At 40.2% G+C, this 15,906-nt stretch overlaps 1 protein-coding gene across 4 annotated transcripts in view; it reads left to right on the top strand.

Annotated features, from left to right (window-relative positions):
- Positions 1 to 15,075, top strand: part of LOC126336898 (dynein regulatory complex protein 1) — a 380,293-nt gene extending 365,218 nt beyond the window's left edge. For 2 of the 4 annotated variants that reach the window (XM_050001020.1, XM_050001023.1), the window contains one exon: positions 14,305 to 14,563. In XM_050001020.1, the coding sequence (XP_049856977.1) occupies positions 14,305 to 14,312 (8 nt within the window). In that variant the 3' untranslated portion in view covers positions 14,313 to 14,563. Of the gene's footprint in view, positions 1 to 14,304 lie in introns of all 4 variants that reach the window. The other 2 variants (XM_050001019.1, XM_050001021.1) reach the window with 2 other exon arrangements.
- The last annotated feature ends 831 nt before the right edge of the window (positions 15,076 to 15,906 follow it).

Genomic DNA, 15,906 nt, shown 5'->3' on the forward strand with positions numbered 1-15,906 from the left:
TCCAACCGCCACCTCCATCCTCTCTCTGTCTCTGACTCTCTCTCCTCTTTTCCTTTTCACATCTCTCACCTTGTCTCTTCCCCTCCCTGTCTACATCTCCAACCCCACATTCATCTCTTCCCCCCCTTTCCTCTCTCTCTCTCTCCCCCTCTTTCTATATCTCTTACATGCTCTACCCCTCAGAACACCTTCAGTCTTCTTGTGCAGTTGCTCAGTCATCTGTCTTTCCTGCTCCTGACTTCCACTACCTTACTCCTCTTCTTATTGGCTCATGCATCCTTCCCCAATGCCTCCCAACATACATCAGCTTGGTAAAATGTTCTCAGTAATGAATATTCGATAATCAGTGTCACCATGGCTGTGGTAGTGTGTGTTTGGGTGCTGTGTGCCTATGTGCCACACATCATATAGTTACACAGTTGTCTTTCCTTTATTTTTTGAGTTACGCATAAATTATTTGCATTAATGACTAAATATCACTGAACTGCTTCATACTCCTTATTCTTGCATAGGATAAAAATGATCTGATCACTGGTAAAGGCACTACTTTGAAGAGAAAAATGCTGCTACTGCAGTATACAAAGTATCTAAGAGTTTACGTATGACAGCTCACATAAAAATTGCAAGTGCATACTGGTATTTATCATCTTGGTCAGAAAACTTTCAGTTGTTGGATAATGTTCCTGGAAAATTAACGAAAATAGGAATAATAATTTATTTCCAAAGTGTCACCTCCTGGATCATGTCACAGATATTCAGCAAATGAGGTAGAATCTGGAACATATTCCTGCAATGTTGCGTTGTTCAACATAAAAAAATCATGGATAGCTAAAAGCATTTCTAGTGCTAGTTGCTTTTTACAGGAGATGTAGAAAAGGACTTTCTGTGAATGTACCACAGTTATTAAAACTTTCAAAGCACTAAAACATTTGGAAGTGATATAAAATATATAATAAAGGCATTTAAAAAATGTTGACAAGAAATTATTGAGGCTGATAAGTCTTAGCACAGAAATTTTGCTGAGGATTTCTATCTAGTCATGGACACCTCTAATTACATGCTTGAATTTTATTTAAGGCACTGTAAGGTTATAGACTACAGGAAACTCTTCCAAGAGTTTTTTGGCAAAATAATGTATGCTTTCTGTGGAAAGAATACTTCATTCAAGAGAAACTGGAAGGTGATAGAGGCAGGGGGACTAAGAATGTGATATATATTGGAAACTGATTTAAAAAATTACTGCTTGAATAATTAAAATGGAAATTTTAAAAGAATGATTTTTAAAAAAGGAAGATACACCTATCCTGAGTGAACTTTAACTGGCTCTAATATAAACAGACCCTCAATATTCACTACAAATATTCAGCATTTAACATTTGTAAATTTACATACATCCTTTTCTTGTTACTGCTATTGTGCATGGAGATTGGTATGACATTAATGGTCCTGGATCACCCCTCCTCTGCTCACACGAATTCTTCCTGTTAGCATTGATCCTCTTGATGCAGGATTCTTAGTGCATCACAGAGAGATGAACACATGGGTATCATCGCCATGAAAATACAAATCAATTCTGCTATCTTGATAAAACTTTTTAATGTACAATTGGAATACACATTTTTTAACAATATCAATTTGTCGGAAGTTGCAATACATCAGCCTGCTATCACGTATAGACACAGACAGACAAATCTAAATCAATTAAAAAACTGAAGAGCATCTCTTTACCTCTTTTGTTTTTATGCCAATTTTATCCAAGGTACAAAATTATTATTATTATTATTATTATTATTATTATTATTATTATTATTATTATTATTATTATATATACTTTGCACTGACATCATACGGACGTGCACAGTGACTGAGCTTATTTCTCTTTTCATGAGTTGATAACCCGGGCCGGTATGAGCATAGCCTTTATTTTTCAGGCATTGGAGTTATCCTCTGTGATATAAATTCAGATTAAAATTAAGAAATTTAAATAAAATCAAATATAAAGAATGCATAACATCAGGCACTAAAGCACAATGGGCAAGGAAGAGCCAGCTCTGTACGTAACCCGTAGCAGCACACAGCTTGATGTCTGTTGCTGTCCCTGCTCACTTTTACATGTTTAATACAAAGTCAGAGTGCCTGTCTCACACATCCAGGAAGGATCTACACACTTAGAGTTGAGGAAATTTCACAGAAAGGCATTTTTGTGCTCAGTTACATGTTGTTACTGGATTTAACTGTGATCCCCAGAACAAAATAGTTCGTTGTTTATATACATAACTCAAACCTGATGACACCATTCGTATCGAATACTTATTCAGTGTTTAAAGTGCACCTCAATATTTAATTGTTATGTTCATCCTATAAAGGATAACCATTTCATATGCCGAGGTACACAGTATTGTATCATAAATACTATATGTAATGTACAATGAACATAAAATAGTGTTTATACAAGCAACAAATGTGCAAAAAAAGTTCAATGTAAATCAGGTGTTTGATACTTTCATGAGTAGTCAACACTCACAGTAGTTGGGTTTCAGCCCCTTGATTATTTGATAGTGCTCCGCCTTAGTTCAGCCTCATGATATATGACATACTGCAACTGTATACTTCTACAAATATTTTCACATTATCACATTCATACATCTCATAAAATTACTACTATATTTACTTGCAGTGCTGTCATTTCTTATATAGGTTTCTTGATATAGGTGTACACTGCAAATCACTCACATGGGGTCGTGAAGATAAGATTATAATAAATACTGCATCATGCACAGAGACATTTCAATCATTTTTTCTGTGCTAGGAAGAAACTAATAACTGGTACCCTCTGCCATCCACCTCATGGTTGTTTGCAGAGGATAGATGTAGATGTGGATGTCAATAACATTTTAAGATATTTTCCTTTCTTTATTCATACCTCAATGACATTTTGAATTTTTCGCCATCTTTGGCAGATCATGAGGTATGTCTTGACTCTGTGTTCGACACCCTTGATCATCATGGCATTAAGACAAATATGAACAAGTGACAATTATTCCAGGAAGAAGTCATATTTCTAGGACACATGGTCAATGCCTCTGGGATCTGACCTACCACAGAAAAAAAAAAAAAAAAAGTATTTAGAGCTCTACTTCAGCCATGAACCTGCAGAGAATTAAGGTGATCTGTGGGAATGATCAACTTTTATAGGCGACACCTATTCCAGGCTGTGGAAATCCTTGCTCCTCTCATGGGTGTACTGGGAGGCAAAAACAAACTTGGTAGCTAGATGCTGGTGTGGACTGTGGAAATGCTTAGGGATTTTGATAACATCAAACTGTCCATCCAGCAGGCTGTGACTGTAGCACATCCTGTAAGTGACGTTCCCTTGACTATCACTACTGACACGAGTGATATGGCTATCAATTCAGTGCTGCAACAACTAGTCATTGCTGTCCAACAGTTGTTGTGATCCTTTTCTCAGAAACTTATGGAGTTCTAGCACAAATGAGCACTGAGAACTGTTAGCAGCGTACACTTGGATTTGGTCAGCCAGCTGCTTGATTCTTGTGGATGTAAGTTTATTTTATTGACTATCAATTGCTTAATGCATTGGGTCCAGGCAGTCTCTATAACAGATATCATGGCTGAGGTAACAGCTAAGGATTTTTGTTCACGTTTTTGGATCTCATGTTTTGGTTGTCCTGCCACCATAATGACAGACCAAGGCAGTCAGCACTCTTCAAAGCATTATGTAGCCTTTGTGGAGTACAATGTCTTGCACCAGCACTTATCACCCTTACAGCAATGGGTTGATGGAGCAGTGGCTCTGAAAAATTTGGCATTGCTGTTGTACGATGGCAGACATTGGTCAGAGGCCCTTCCATGGCTTCTTCATGCTGTTCACAGTGCTTTCAAAGAGCACCTTCAGGCTTTGCTGGCGAAATCTTGTGCAGTAAAACATTAAACCCCCCAGACGAATTCATCAATCCTTTGACACCATCTGACAGAGCTGAACTGCCAGCAATGGTTCAATGAGTCAGGCGATATATATCAATCATTAGGATGCCTCCTCCACAGTATCATTAATTTCCCAAAGTTTTTGTACACAAAGATTTGACGATGTGCTCATATGTGAGATTACATGATTACACTATGTGGTCATCATTTCAGCCACCTTACTCCGGCCCTTACAAGGTCCTGTAGAGGGATGACCCTGCATTTGATATCCCTCTCCAAAACAAGTTCACACTAGTTTCAATACACAGAATCAAAACTACTTGGATCTTGAGGTCAGAGAATGACCACCACACAGTTTGCAGCGTTGATGATCACTACAGAAAGCTGTGTCTTCCACCTCATCTACATCCAGACTAACTGTCCACACCCCTGCAGTCAGCTTTGACTGCCCTCTCTGCCTCTCTCCCCAACTCAAGGATTGCATCACACAGTAAAAGCAGCTGTTATGCCTTCTCTAGTGCTCCATACTTGGATGGAATACACATCCTTGGGAATTTCCCTCTAGCAGGATGCAACTGAGTGATGGACCAGTATCAATATAGAGAATACATAAACTCAGAAAAAAAAGGTAATGACTTTTGTGTTTAAGCTGTCTGGTTTTGGGGTTTTATTATTAGATGCCCATGCTGCTTAATTTAATAGCAATAAACCAGTATTCACACTGTATACCCTGTTAGTGCTTCATTTTACATGAGTGCTGCTACAGATTATGTACAGAGCTGGCTCTTCCTTGCCCATTGTACTTTAGTGCCAGATGTTATGCTTTCTTTATATTTGATTCTATTTAAATTTCTTAATTTTACAATGATATCTGGTCATGACAACAAAGGGCATTGTACACATAAAATACAACTGACCCATGTTCCAGCTGTACACCTCATTCATTTGAAATGTGCAATGAGCAGTCACATCTGTGCTTTAAAACTCTCCAGATCTGCAATGGCTTTCACTGTATCACCAGGATACCGCACAATTGCAGCAATGATCCAACCATTTCCATGAGAAGCTGCATCATTGTTCCTAACTGTAAAGTTCAGAACACATCCACAAAACTTGGATGGCCTTGGTGAATCACTTGTGCTCTAACTTTACTACTCATAGTAACTTCTGTATCATCAGTGGTATTATACACCATCACGCAAGAACACTTACATCTCCTCCTACAACATGACATCTCCATTCATCATCCAGTGTTGTTGCACACACAGCTGCATGATGACTGACACCATCATTCCAGATTCATTACACATATAGCCTCACTGCAGCCTTTGGCCTTATCAACTTGATTGAAAATAAAATGGCTCGCGACTCTAAGCAGAACTAGACAGTCACACGAGTGCCACATCCAAACTGACGTCAGCACAGTACTACACGTGTGCACATCGTGCACTGCAGCTCACTGAGATGCCCAGAGGTGCCTCACACAGAGAGTATCCCAAGGTGCTCTTGAGTGCTACAACACCAGGAAGAATCGCATCTAGGCTTTTGGCAAGATCAACGTTTAGTATGTATTTTTATTTTTATTTTTATTTTATTTTATTTTATTTATTTATTTATTTAATTTGATGGGAGATAAGGAATGGAAAGGTAATTCATTTCAGTTCTTATAGTAGAAGGTAACATCACCAGAAACTTGAATTTTTTTCTCAGTCAGCTGCAGCATTCCATCTGCAAATTGTGCAATACTGCGCTGACATCACTTTGGGTGTGGCACTTGCACGACTCTCTATTTCTACTTAGAGTCACATGAGATTTTACTTGTGGCTGGAAGATGATAAGGCTGAAGGCTGCTGTGAGGCTATACATGTAATCAATCTGGAAAGACAGCATCAGTCATTGTTCAGCTGTACTTGCAACAGCATTGGATGGCAAATGGAGATGTCACACTATCAGAGGAGATTTAGGCATTCTCAGCTGATGGTGTATAAGGCCATGGATGATAAGGAAGTTACTACTAGTAGTAATGTAAGAAGGCAAGTGATTCAGCAGGGCCATCCATGATTTGTGAGTGTGTTCTGAATTTTATACTTACGAAGAAGTATGAAAACAGTGGGATCACTGGTGCAATTGTGCAGTATCCTGGTGATACAGTGAAAGCAGTTGCAGGTCTAGAGAGTATTAATAGCAGAGATGTGATTGCTTATTGCACATTTCAAGTAAACAAGGTGTACAGCTGGAACATGGGTCAGTCGTATTTTTCGTGTATGATGCCATTTTTGTTATGACCAGGAATCATTGTAAAATAAATTACTCATAGTCTATTGATTTAAAGATGATGCTGTCTATAAAAAAATTATAGAGTCTGAAGATACAGCTGAGATTTATCTTCTGTAGAAGAAAACAAAGATTCAGAATGCTATAGGAATATGGGTAGAAAGTTCTCATTTCACTTGCTGCCTTAAATTCAGATAAAATACAAAGCTTTTAAGAGTGATTCCATCATCATCATCAGCAGCTAAGTCTGACTGTCATGAATCTGGCAGGGCTCCCACTTTTATGCCTAGAGGATGGCATCTAATTGGCTGGTTTACGTTACAGAGATGGCACATGCTGAGGTGCCACTCTCGGCGTCCATAGGTTGTGTTTGCTATTGCTGTCCAATATCACTTGCTGTACCACCATTTACATCAAATGACGAACTATAAGAACTCTTCCTCTGTGCTCTTTCTTTATCAAGTGCATCCTTCCAGGCACTGCTAAATATGCAGCCAGTGTATTGAATATTATTGTGCAGCTAGTTAACCAAGAAGTTTTTATCCAAGGACTCCATCATGAAAGACTTCGTAGCCATTGTGGGAATATATTTAAGAAATAGTTAACTTTATCATTTATACTGTCTGGTTTGAAAATTTCCGTCTTGGGCTGATAAATGACTTGCTGTCACTCTTACTTATAGATCATAGAAGACAGGCAGGTCTAGAAACAAATTGTTAATGATTGTTACTATGTGACACATAACCTTTGTGGCCATCAAGGTGATGAATAATCTGAAGCTGTACATCAACCACTCGTAAAGCCCTCAGAATAGTAATCAACAAAAATCTTAAACAATCGGTCTTCGGTCAAGTCTGCATAATCGTAATTATACTTTGTCTGCTGTATCTGTGTAACCAAAATGATGATACTCACTGCTGGTAGCCTGTAAACCATCTGTAACAAAGTATTTGAAGATCAAGCAATGGAGAATCCAGGATGGAAAATTGAATATATTATGAAAAGGATAGTTGCTACTCACCATATATGGGATGTGCTGAGTTGCAGATAGGCACAACAAAAAGACAGTCAAACAAAGATTTTCACCAAATAGGGCTCCATCAGAATTACAAAACACACACACACACACACACACACACACACACACACACACACACACACACACACACACTCACTCACTCGTGCAAACACAACTTACGCACATGTGGCCACAGTCTCTGGTTGCCAAGGCCAGACTGTAAGACCAGACTGTGAGCAGCTGTGCATGATGAGAGAACAAACTGGGTGGTGGATGTATGTTTTGATGGCTAATCAATTTGTGATTAAAATACCACGACGGAGTCGGAATTACTCGAAACTATGTAATCCTGCACGCCTGCTAGTAGGCAAAAGTGTGTGTGGGGGGGGGGGGGGGGGGGGATGTGGGGAAAGGGGTGGAGTACAGTATATTTCAAAAAAAGAAAAAAAAAGGCTGTAAGAGTGATAGCTAAGGTAAACAAGAGATAACCTCGAGGAGAAATTGTCACAAAATATAAAATACTAACCATCTACTCTATGTACGTCCTGTAGATAATAATGTTGGTGAAACAAAATCCAGAATATATAGTAACAAACAGTTATGTACATAGGTACAATACATGGGGAAGGGAATATATTCACAGAATTGTAAGTAAAAAACAGGCTGCAGACTGTAGTCCACAAACAGTAAGTACCATCTTTTATAAGAGACTTCCATCTGACCTCAAGACAGATAATTTAAACACTTTATTCAATAAACTTAAGCATTTTTAATAGACAGAAGCTGTTATTCAGTAGAAGATTTCAAGTTGTAATCTCCCATTGTAAAACAGTGTACCTAGCATAAGTTTGTTTTTGCAACACAAAAATAATAATTTATGATCTTCACACACTAAACTAATGTATGTATTTACATTTCAAGTTGTAAAGTCTCTCTGTAAAATAGTGAATATGGCATAAGGTTGTTTTTGCATTAAAAAATTGTAATTTCTGACCTGAACTATTTATATCAATGTGTGCACTTATGTGTGTTAACTAAACCTTCGTAAAAGTGAACAACAATCTATGACAATGTCCAAGAACTCATTGTTATATGGACAGCAAACTAACAAATAAACAAAAAGTGCTCCTTGTGGAGCATACAGGGATGAGGTGGGGAGGTTAAACAGAGGGCGAAAGAGATGTGGGGACGGGTTCAGGGGTAAAGGAGAGAAGTAAAAGGACTGTGGGTGTGTTAGTGGAATAGAGGGCTATCTAGTGCTGTAATAGGAAAAGGGAAGCGGATAGGTGGGTAAAGGACAATGGCTAACAAATGTTGGTACCAGGAGGGTTATGGGAACATAGGATATACTGGAGGGAGAATTCCCACCTGCACAATTCAGAAAAGGATCCAGATGGCACAGGCTATGAAGCAGTCATTTAAATGAAGAATGTCAGCGTGCTCAGCAGCTGTGTGGTCCAACTGGCTGTTTCTTGGCCACTGTTTGTCGGTGACCCATTCATGTGAACAGACAGCTCGCTGGTTGTTAAGCCCACATTGAATGCAGCATAGTGGTTCCAGCTTAGCTTGTAGATCATATGTCTGGTTTCACAGGTTGCACTTCCTTTGGTGGGATAGGTGATTCTTGTAGAGTAGGTGGTGGTGGGAGGATGTACTGAACAAGTCTTGCATCAAGGCCTGATACAGAGATATGGCCATTAGGCAAGGGATTGGCAGCAAGGGTTGTGTGGTGATGGACAAAGATATTGTGCAGGTTCTGTGGTTGGTGGAATAACACTGTGGAGGGAGCGGGAATGATAGTGGGTAGGACATGCCTTATTTCAAAACACATTGACAAGTAATCAAAACCTGGTGTTGGCGGGAAAGATCCAAATGGCACAGTCTGTGAAGCAGTCATTGACAAAAGGAGTAAAACTATTGAAAGAGCTTGTGAAAATAGCCCAGCTGGCTTTCTCGCTTTCTTTAATAACACGACGACACTGCGCACATAATCGTTTATAATGGATACATTTCGCCATAGTAGGGTGGCATTGAAAGGTGCATAAAGCACGTCGACGAGCACGTAAAGCATCTCTACATGCTGCGGTCCACCAGGGGACCGGTACACGACGTGGAGAAGAAGTAGTGTGAGGGATGGAATATTGAGCAGCAGTGAGAATGACTTCCGTGAGGTGTGCGACCTGACTATCGCAGCTTGCGTAGGTTTGATCCTGAAAGGTCGCCCTGGAAGAGAAGAGCCCCCAGTCTGCTTTGGAGATGTTCCATCTAGTTGAGCACAGAGAGAGGGTATGATGCAGGAGATGGATAACACAAGGGAAGTGGTCACACGAATACGTATCAGAAAGTGCGTACCACTCAAACTGGCGTGCAAGTTGGGTAGTACATATAGAGAGGTCTGAATGGGAATAGGTGTGAGTTGTCTGAAAGAAAAGCAGGGGCACCAGTATTGAGGCAGACAAGATTGAGGTGGTTGAAAAGGTCTGCTAACAGGGAGCCTCTCGGGCAAGATGCTGGAGAGCCCCAACGGGGATGGTGGGCCAGCTGTTTCTTGGCCACTGTTTGTCGGTGACCATTCATGTGAACAGACAGCTCGCTGGTTGTTAAGCCCACATTGAATGCAGCATAGTGGTTCCAGCTTAGCTCGTAGATCATATGTCTGGTTTCACAGGTAGCTCTTCCTTTGGTGGGATAGGTGATTCTTGTAGAGTAGGTGGTGGTGGGAGGATGTACTGAACAAGTCTTGCATCGAGGCCTGATACAGAGATATGGCCATTAGGCAAGGGATTGGCAGCAAGGGTTGTGTGGTGATGGACAAAGATATTGTGCAGGTTCTGTGGGTGGTGGAATAACACTGTGGAGGGAGCAGGAATGATAGTGGGTAGGACATGCCTTATTTCAAAACACATTGAGAAGTAATCAAAACCTGGTGTTGGCGGGAAAGATCCAAATGGCACAGTCTGTGAAGCAGTCATTGACAGAAGGAGTAAAACTATTGAAAGAGCTTGTGAAAATAGCCCAGCTGGCTTTCTCGCTTTCTTTAATAACACGACGACACTGCGCACATAATCGTTTATAATGGATACATTTCGCCATCGTAGGGTGGCATTGAAAGGTGCATAAAGCACGTCGACGAGCACGTAAAGCGTCTCTACATGCTGTGGTCCACCAGGGGACTGGTACACGACGTGGAGAAGAAGTAGTGTGAGGGATGGAATATTCAGCAGCATTGAGAATGACTTCCGTGAGGTGTGTGACCTGACTATCGCAGCTTGCGTAGGTTTGATCCTGAAAGGTCGCCCTGGAAGAGAAGAGCCCCCAGTCTGCTTTGGAGATGTTCCATCTAGTTGAGCACAGAGAGAGGGTATGATGCAGGAGATGGATAACACAAGGGAAGTGGTCACACGAATACGTATCAGAAAGTGCATACCACTCAAACTGGCGTGCAAGTTGGGTAGTACATATAGAGAGGTCTGAATGGGAATAGGTGTGAGTTGTCTGAAAGAAAAGCAGGGGCACCAGTATTGAGGCAGACAAGATTGAGGTGGTTGAAAAGGTCTGCTAACAGGGAGCCTCTCGGGCAAGATGCTGGAGAGCCCCAACGGGGATGGTGGGCCAGCTGTTTCTTGGCCACTGTTTGTCGGTGACCATTCATGTGAACAGACAGCTCGCTGGTTGTTAAGCCCACATTGAATGCAGCATAGTGGTTCCAGCTTAGCTCGTAGATCATATGTCTGGTTTCACAGGTAGCCCTTCCTTTGGTGGGATAGGTGATTCTTGTAGAGTAGGTGGTGGTGGGAGGATGTACAGAACAAGTCTTGCATCAAGGCCTGATACAGAGATATGGCCATTAGGCAAGGGATTGGCAGCAAGGGTTGTGTGGTGATGGACAAAGATATTGTGCAGGTTCTGTGGGTGGTGGAATAACACTGTGGAGGGAGTGGGAATGATAGTGGGCAGGGCATGCCTTATTTCAAAACACATTGAGAAGTAATCAAAACCTGGTTTCGGTGGGAAGGATCCAAATGGCATAGTCTGTGAAGCAGTCATTGAAATGCCAAATGTCATGTTAGACAGTGCGCTCAGTGACTGGATAGTCCACATGTTTCTTGCCCACAGTTTGTCAGTGGCCATTCATGCAGACAAACAGCTTGTTGGTTTTCATTCCTACAAAGAATGCAGCACAGTGGTTGCAGCTTAGCATTTTCTCCGCCATGGTTTTGACTACCTCTTGTTCTGCCCTCAAATGAGGAATGTCCTATCCACTATCCTTCCCACCCCTCCCAAAGCAGTATTTTTCCGCCCACTGAACCTATACAATATCCTTATCAATCCCTGCACAGCCCTTGCTCCCAGCCCCTTGCATCATGGCTCATACCCCTGTAATAGACCTAGATGCACGACCTCTCCCATACATCCTCCCACCACCATCTTCTCCAGTCTGCTCACAAGCATTATTTATCCCATCAAAGGAAGGGCTACCTGTGTAACCAGTCATGTGATCTACAAGCTGAGGTGCAACCACTATGCTGCAGTATACGTGGACATGACAACCAACAAGCAGCCTGTCCGCATGAATGATCAGCAACAGACTAAGGCCAAGAAACTGCTGGAACACTCACTTTCTGTGCATGCTGCCCAACATAACCTTCATTTCAATGACTGCTTCACAGCCTTTGCCATCTGGTTCTTCCCACAAAGACCAGCTTTTTTAAATTTTGCAGGTGAGAATTCCCTCTGCAATATGCCTTATAACTGTCCTAACCTCAAACTTCATTGGCTAATGAAGGTTGAGGCTTTATCCACCTATCCCCTTCCCTGTTCCCATTGCAGCACTACACAACCCTCTATAGCATCAATGGCGCCACAGTCCTTTTCCTTCTCTCTTTTTCCTCAGAACCCCTCCCCCCACCTGCCCTCCATCTTACCTTCTGACTTCACCTATCTGCCCTACCCCCTCTCCACCTTGCCCTGTAAGCTCCCGCAAGCAGCACTTTACCATCCCCCACCCCTATACTGCAATCCTTCCCCCTCCCCACCCCCACCTTCTCCTTATCACCACCACCACCAGGTTTGCTTCTCCCATCATGTGCTACTGCTCGCAGTCTGGTGTTGGCAGTCAGAGACTGTGGTCAAGTATGTATGAGTTGCATTTGTACATATGTGTGTGTGTGTGTGTGTGTGTGTGTGTGTGTGTGTGTGGTCTAATTCTGATGAAAGCCAGTTTGGCCAAAAGCTTTGTTCGAGAGTTTTTTTGTTGTGCCTATCAGCGACTCAGCATCTCCACTATATGGTGAATAACACCTAACATTTTCATAGTATTGTAAAATATTTGAAGAAATGTTGAGCACAATATTAATCAACCAATACAGTCATGCAATTAAATAATATTTTATTAAATTGTGTCCTTCCACAAGTATCTGTTCAGTTTCAGTGATCTCCAAATAAAATTCTGGTAAGCATAGGAAAATTGATGGCATTCCACGTGCTCTTAAGTTTCCAATATACTATTTATACATAAAAATATATGGATGACCTCAAGTGTCACTTACATAAAATCAAATGACTTAAAATGTACAGAACATGTGTAATACGAACTATTGAACCATCTCTCTATGTTTCACAGCTTTATTGCAATTATTCACTGAAATGTAACACTTCAAACTTTGCCAAAAGTTTTGAAATGTCATAGCAGCATATTTTCACCCTTCAGCTATGAGGTTTGTATTCAGAAAATATTAAAAGTTCTGTGCTAGAAATTTGTATACCTACTTTTGATTGTTAAGAAAAACGTGCACACAATATTTACACAAAATACACCACTTGACATGGACTCACTTAGTTTAGTAATGAAAATACTCATTTTTGAAAATATAATTTAATTGGATTGATAAAAAAATCTAATCACCAAGTGTCAATGGGAGAACACACACACACACACACAAAGAGGTTTTACTTTGCAACCTTTTGGGGCCAGTGGCTCCTTCTTCTGGCAGAAGGGTTGAAGGTGAAGGAAGAGGGGTGAAGGAAAAGGACTGGAGAGGTTTAGGAAAAGGGGAAGAGTTCAGAAAAGTCACTAACAGGACAGGATGAGAAGGAAAGACTTTTCTCATCCTGTCTGTTAAGTATCCCTTGACCTGGGGTTCTAGGTGACTTTTCAAAAATCTACCCCATTTTCTAAACTTCTCCAGTCCTTTTCCTTTACCTCTCTTCCCTCCCCTTCAGCCTGTCTGTAAGAAGAAGGAGCCAATGGCTCCAAAAGCTTGCAAAGTAAAACTTTTTTTTCTTAATGTGTGTGTTCTCCTGCAACTGCTTGGTGAGTATATTTTTTTATCATCCAGTTACATTATTACTTAGTTTGTCTTTCATTTCTTGCAACATCAGTTCATTACATTCTGAATATGTGGAACATGAACACACTGACAAAATCTCCTCAGGTTATTGCTTTCAGTACACTTTCCGGTGGGCCAATACGCCAGTATCCCTAGTGCAAAATGTTACAAGTGTACTTCCAACTATCATGTCATAGCACACTAATCTGTCAGGTCTGAAGAGTTTTGATAAGGCATGTTTAAAGTGTAAACATTGGGAGAGGAGGTTCACACCAGTTTCAACTCACTTTTGAGTGCATTTAAACGACCCAATTGGATAGCTGCAGCTTCCTGCACTATCGATAAGAGACAGTCAGTTTCCTTTTGTAAATGTTGGTGGGGTGTATCTTGAAGATTAAATATTTACTCTCGATGGTGTTTATAGTTTAAGTTGGAGAACAGGATTTTCATGATTGGAGAACAGGATTATCATTATTGTAATGGCTTGTAATATGAATGGGAAAATATGAGTCCGGTTAATCTGCTGGATCATGTTCTACTTGAGAACATCTTCAACTATGCTATTACCATCAAGGCTCTCAGCATCACATAAACTGTTTCCACATTGTGTTTTGTTAAGGTGATGTTTGCTGGAGAAAGTCTTCTTCATATTTAATTTCTACTTGTGTTCTTCACAGCAAGTATGCACATGTCTACAGCATTTAATCAATGCATAATTATTGTGATTTTAAATTTCAGGGAAATGAAAGGCTGACACCGATATCAAAGAAAATTTTACCTCCAGTGTTCCAGAAGACTGAAGCAATAAACTTTCAAGAATAAAACAGATGAAACCACGAATACTCTGAACGATTTTATAAAATAATCTTGTAAAATACTGTATACTCAACAAGGCAGCTTTTGCTTAAATTATTTGGTAATTGATAGATATTTTCAATATCCGTACCTAGTTAAAAACAGACAGAGATAATAAACAGCAAATTGAGAGGCCAGTTCAGTTGTCGTTATAAGAGTACCTCATTCTGCTAAACACATTATATCAGATGTAAGAGAATGAAGTAGTAAATAGGACTAAGAAAGCAGACAGATAAAATAATGTGACAGTCAAGTCTCATGACATGGGAGATTATGTACTTGTACTTGGTGAATACAGGTAATGAAGTTTACTATATCATTGGCAGCAAACTTACTAGTAACTGAGCATTAGCTTAAAGCAGACAATGAATAGGCAATATATTAAACAAAACTATGTGTAATGTGCAATCACAGCATTTTCTTCAAGTGACATAGAAAAGCTGCAACAAATCATATCACCATAAGTAAATATGGATTCACATCATAAAATGCCAAGAACATTAAATCTAGTAAGTAAATGACTTCCTGCTTTTGTCAGTATACACTGGAAAGTTAAGTTGAGAAATGTCTGCAACTCCTGCAGATATGTGTCATAATGAAGCTGATACTCCTGTAAGAACATTCATTTAAATACTGCACTCAATAAAGAAAAAATATCAGCATTTTTAGGGACATAATTTTTAAAACATTTTAATAAGTGGAGTGGGACTGTCTGCTCATCCGTGATCTGGTAACTATATACATACTCAGCAATCAAACATTTCCAACTAATTCTGTACACATTTTCAGATATTTACACAGGAACAACTCGAAAGTTAAGTTGAGAAATGTCTGCAACTCCTGCAGACATGTGTCATAATGAAGCTGATTCTCCTGTAAGAACATAAGTGTCTGGGACAGAGAACAGACAACAGTGGTAGTTAGTAACTTCAGTGTGTTTAAACTTAAAGCTGACAGTTCCATATTTTGCCTAGTATGATATGTGCATCCTCATCTGCTCTGTCACTAACACAAAATATGATAATTCCACTAATATCTACCAAAAACTGTGTCTGATCAATATTTTGACTAACCAAAACTGTTATAAGGCTTCATCAGATCATTCAAAACAAAAGGAGAGGATGACTATTGTTGACAATGTGTTTATTGTAAGCAGCCATATGCCACAAGAAAAATGATTCAGTAGCTGAACAATTTTTATTGGTATCTTCTTAACCATGTTTCCCATAGCATCAACCAGGCATCAGGTGAGGTGGTGCAGTTGTAAGATATTACTGGACTTGTACATGAAAGGACAGAGCCCTAAATCCCTGTCGAAACATACACACTTTGGTTTTTCATGATTTCCCTGAATCACTTATGGTAGAGACCAGAAGGGCTCCTTTGAATAATGACATGACTGATTTCCTTTCGTGTCCTTAGTTATTCTCATGACCTCACTGCCAGAGAAACACTAAAGTCTAACCTTCCTCCTTTCCATACCAC

Source organism: Schistocerca gregaria, chromosome 2 (genome assembly GCF_023897955.1).
Source record: "Schistocerca gregaria isolate iqSchGreg1 chromosome 2, iqSchGreg1.2, whole genome shotgun sequence".
Classification (NCBI taxonomy): domain Eukaryota; kingdom Metazoa; phylum Arthropoda; class Insecta; order Orthoptera; family Acrididae; genus Schistocerca; species Schistocerca gregaria.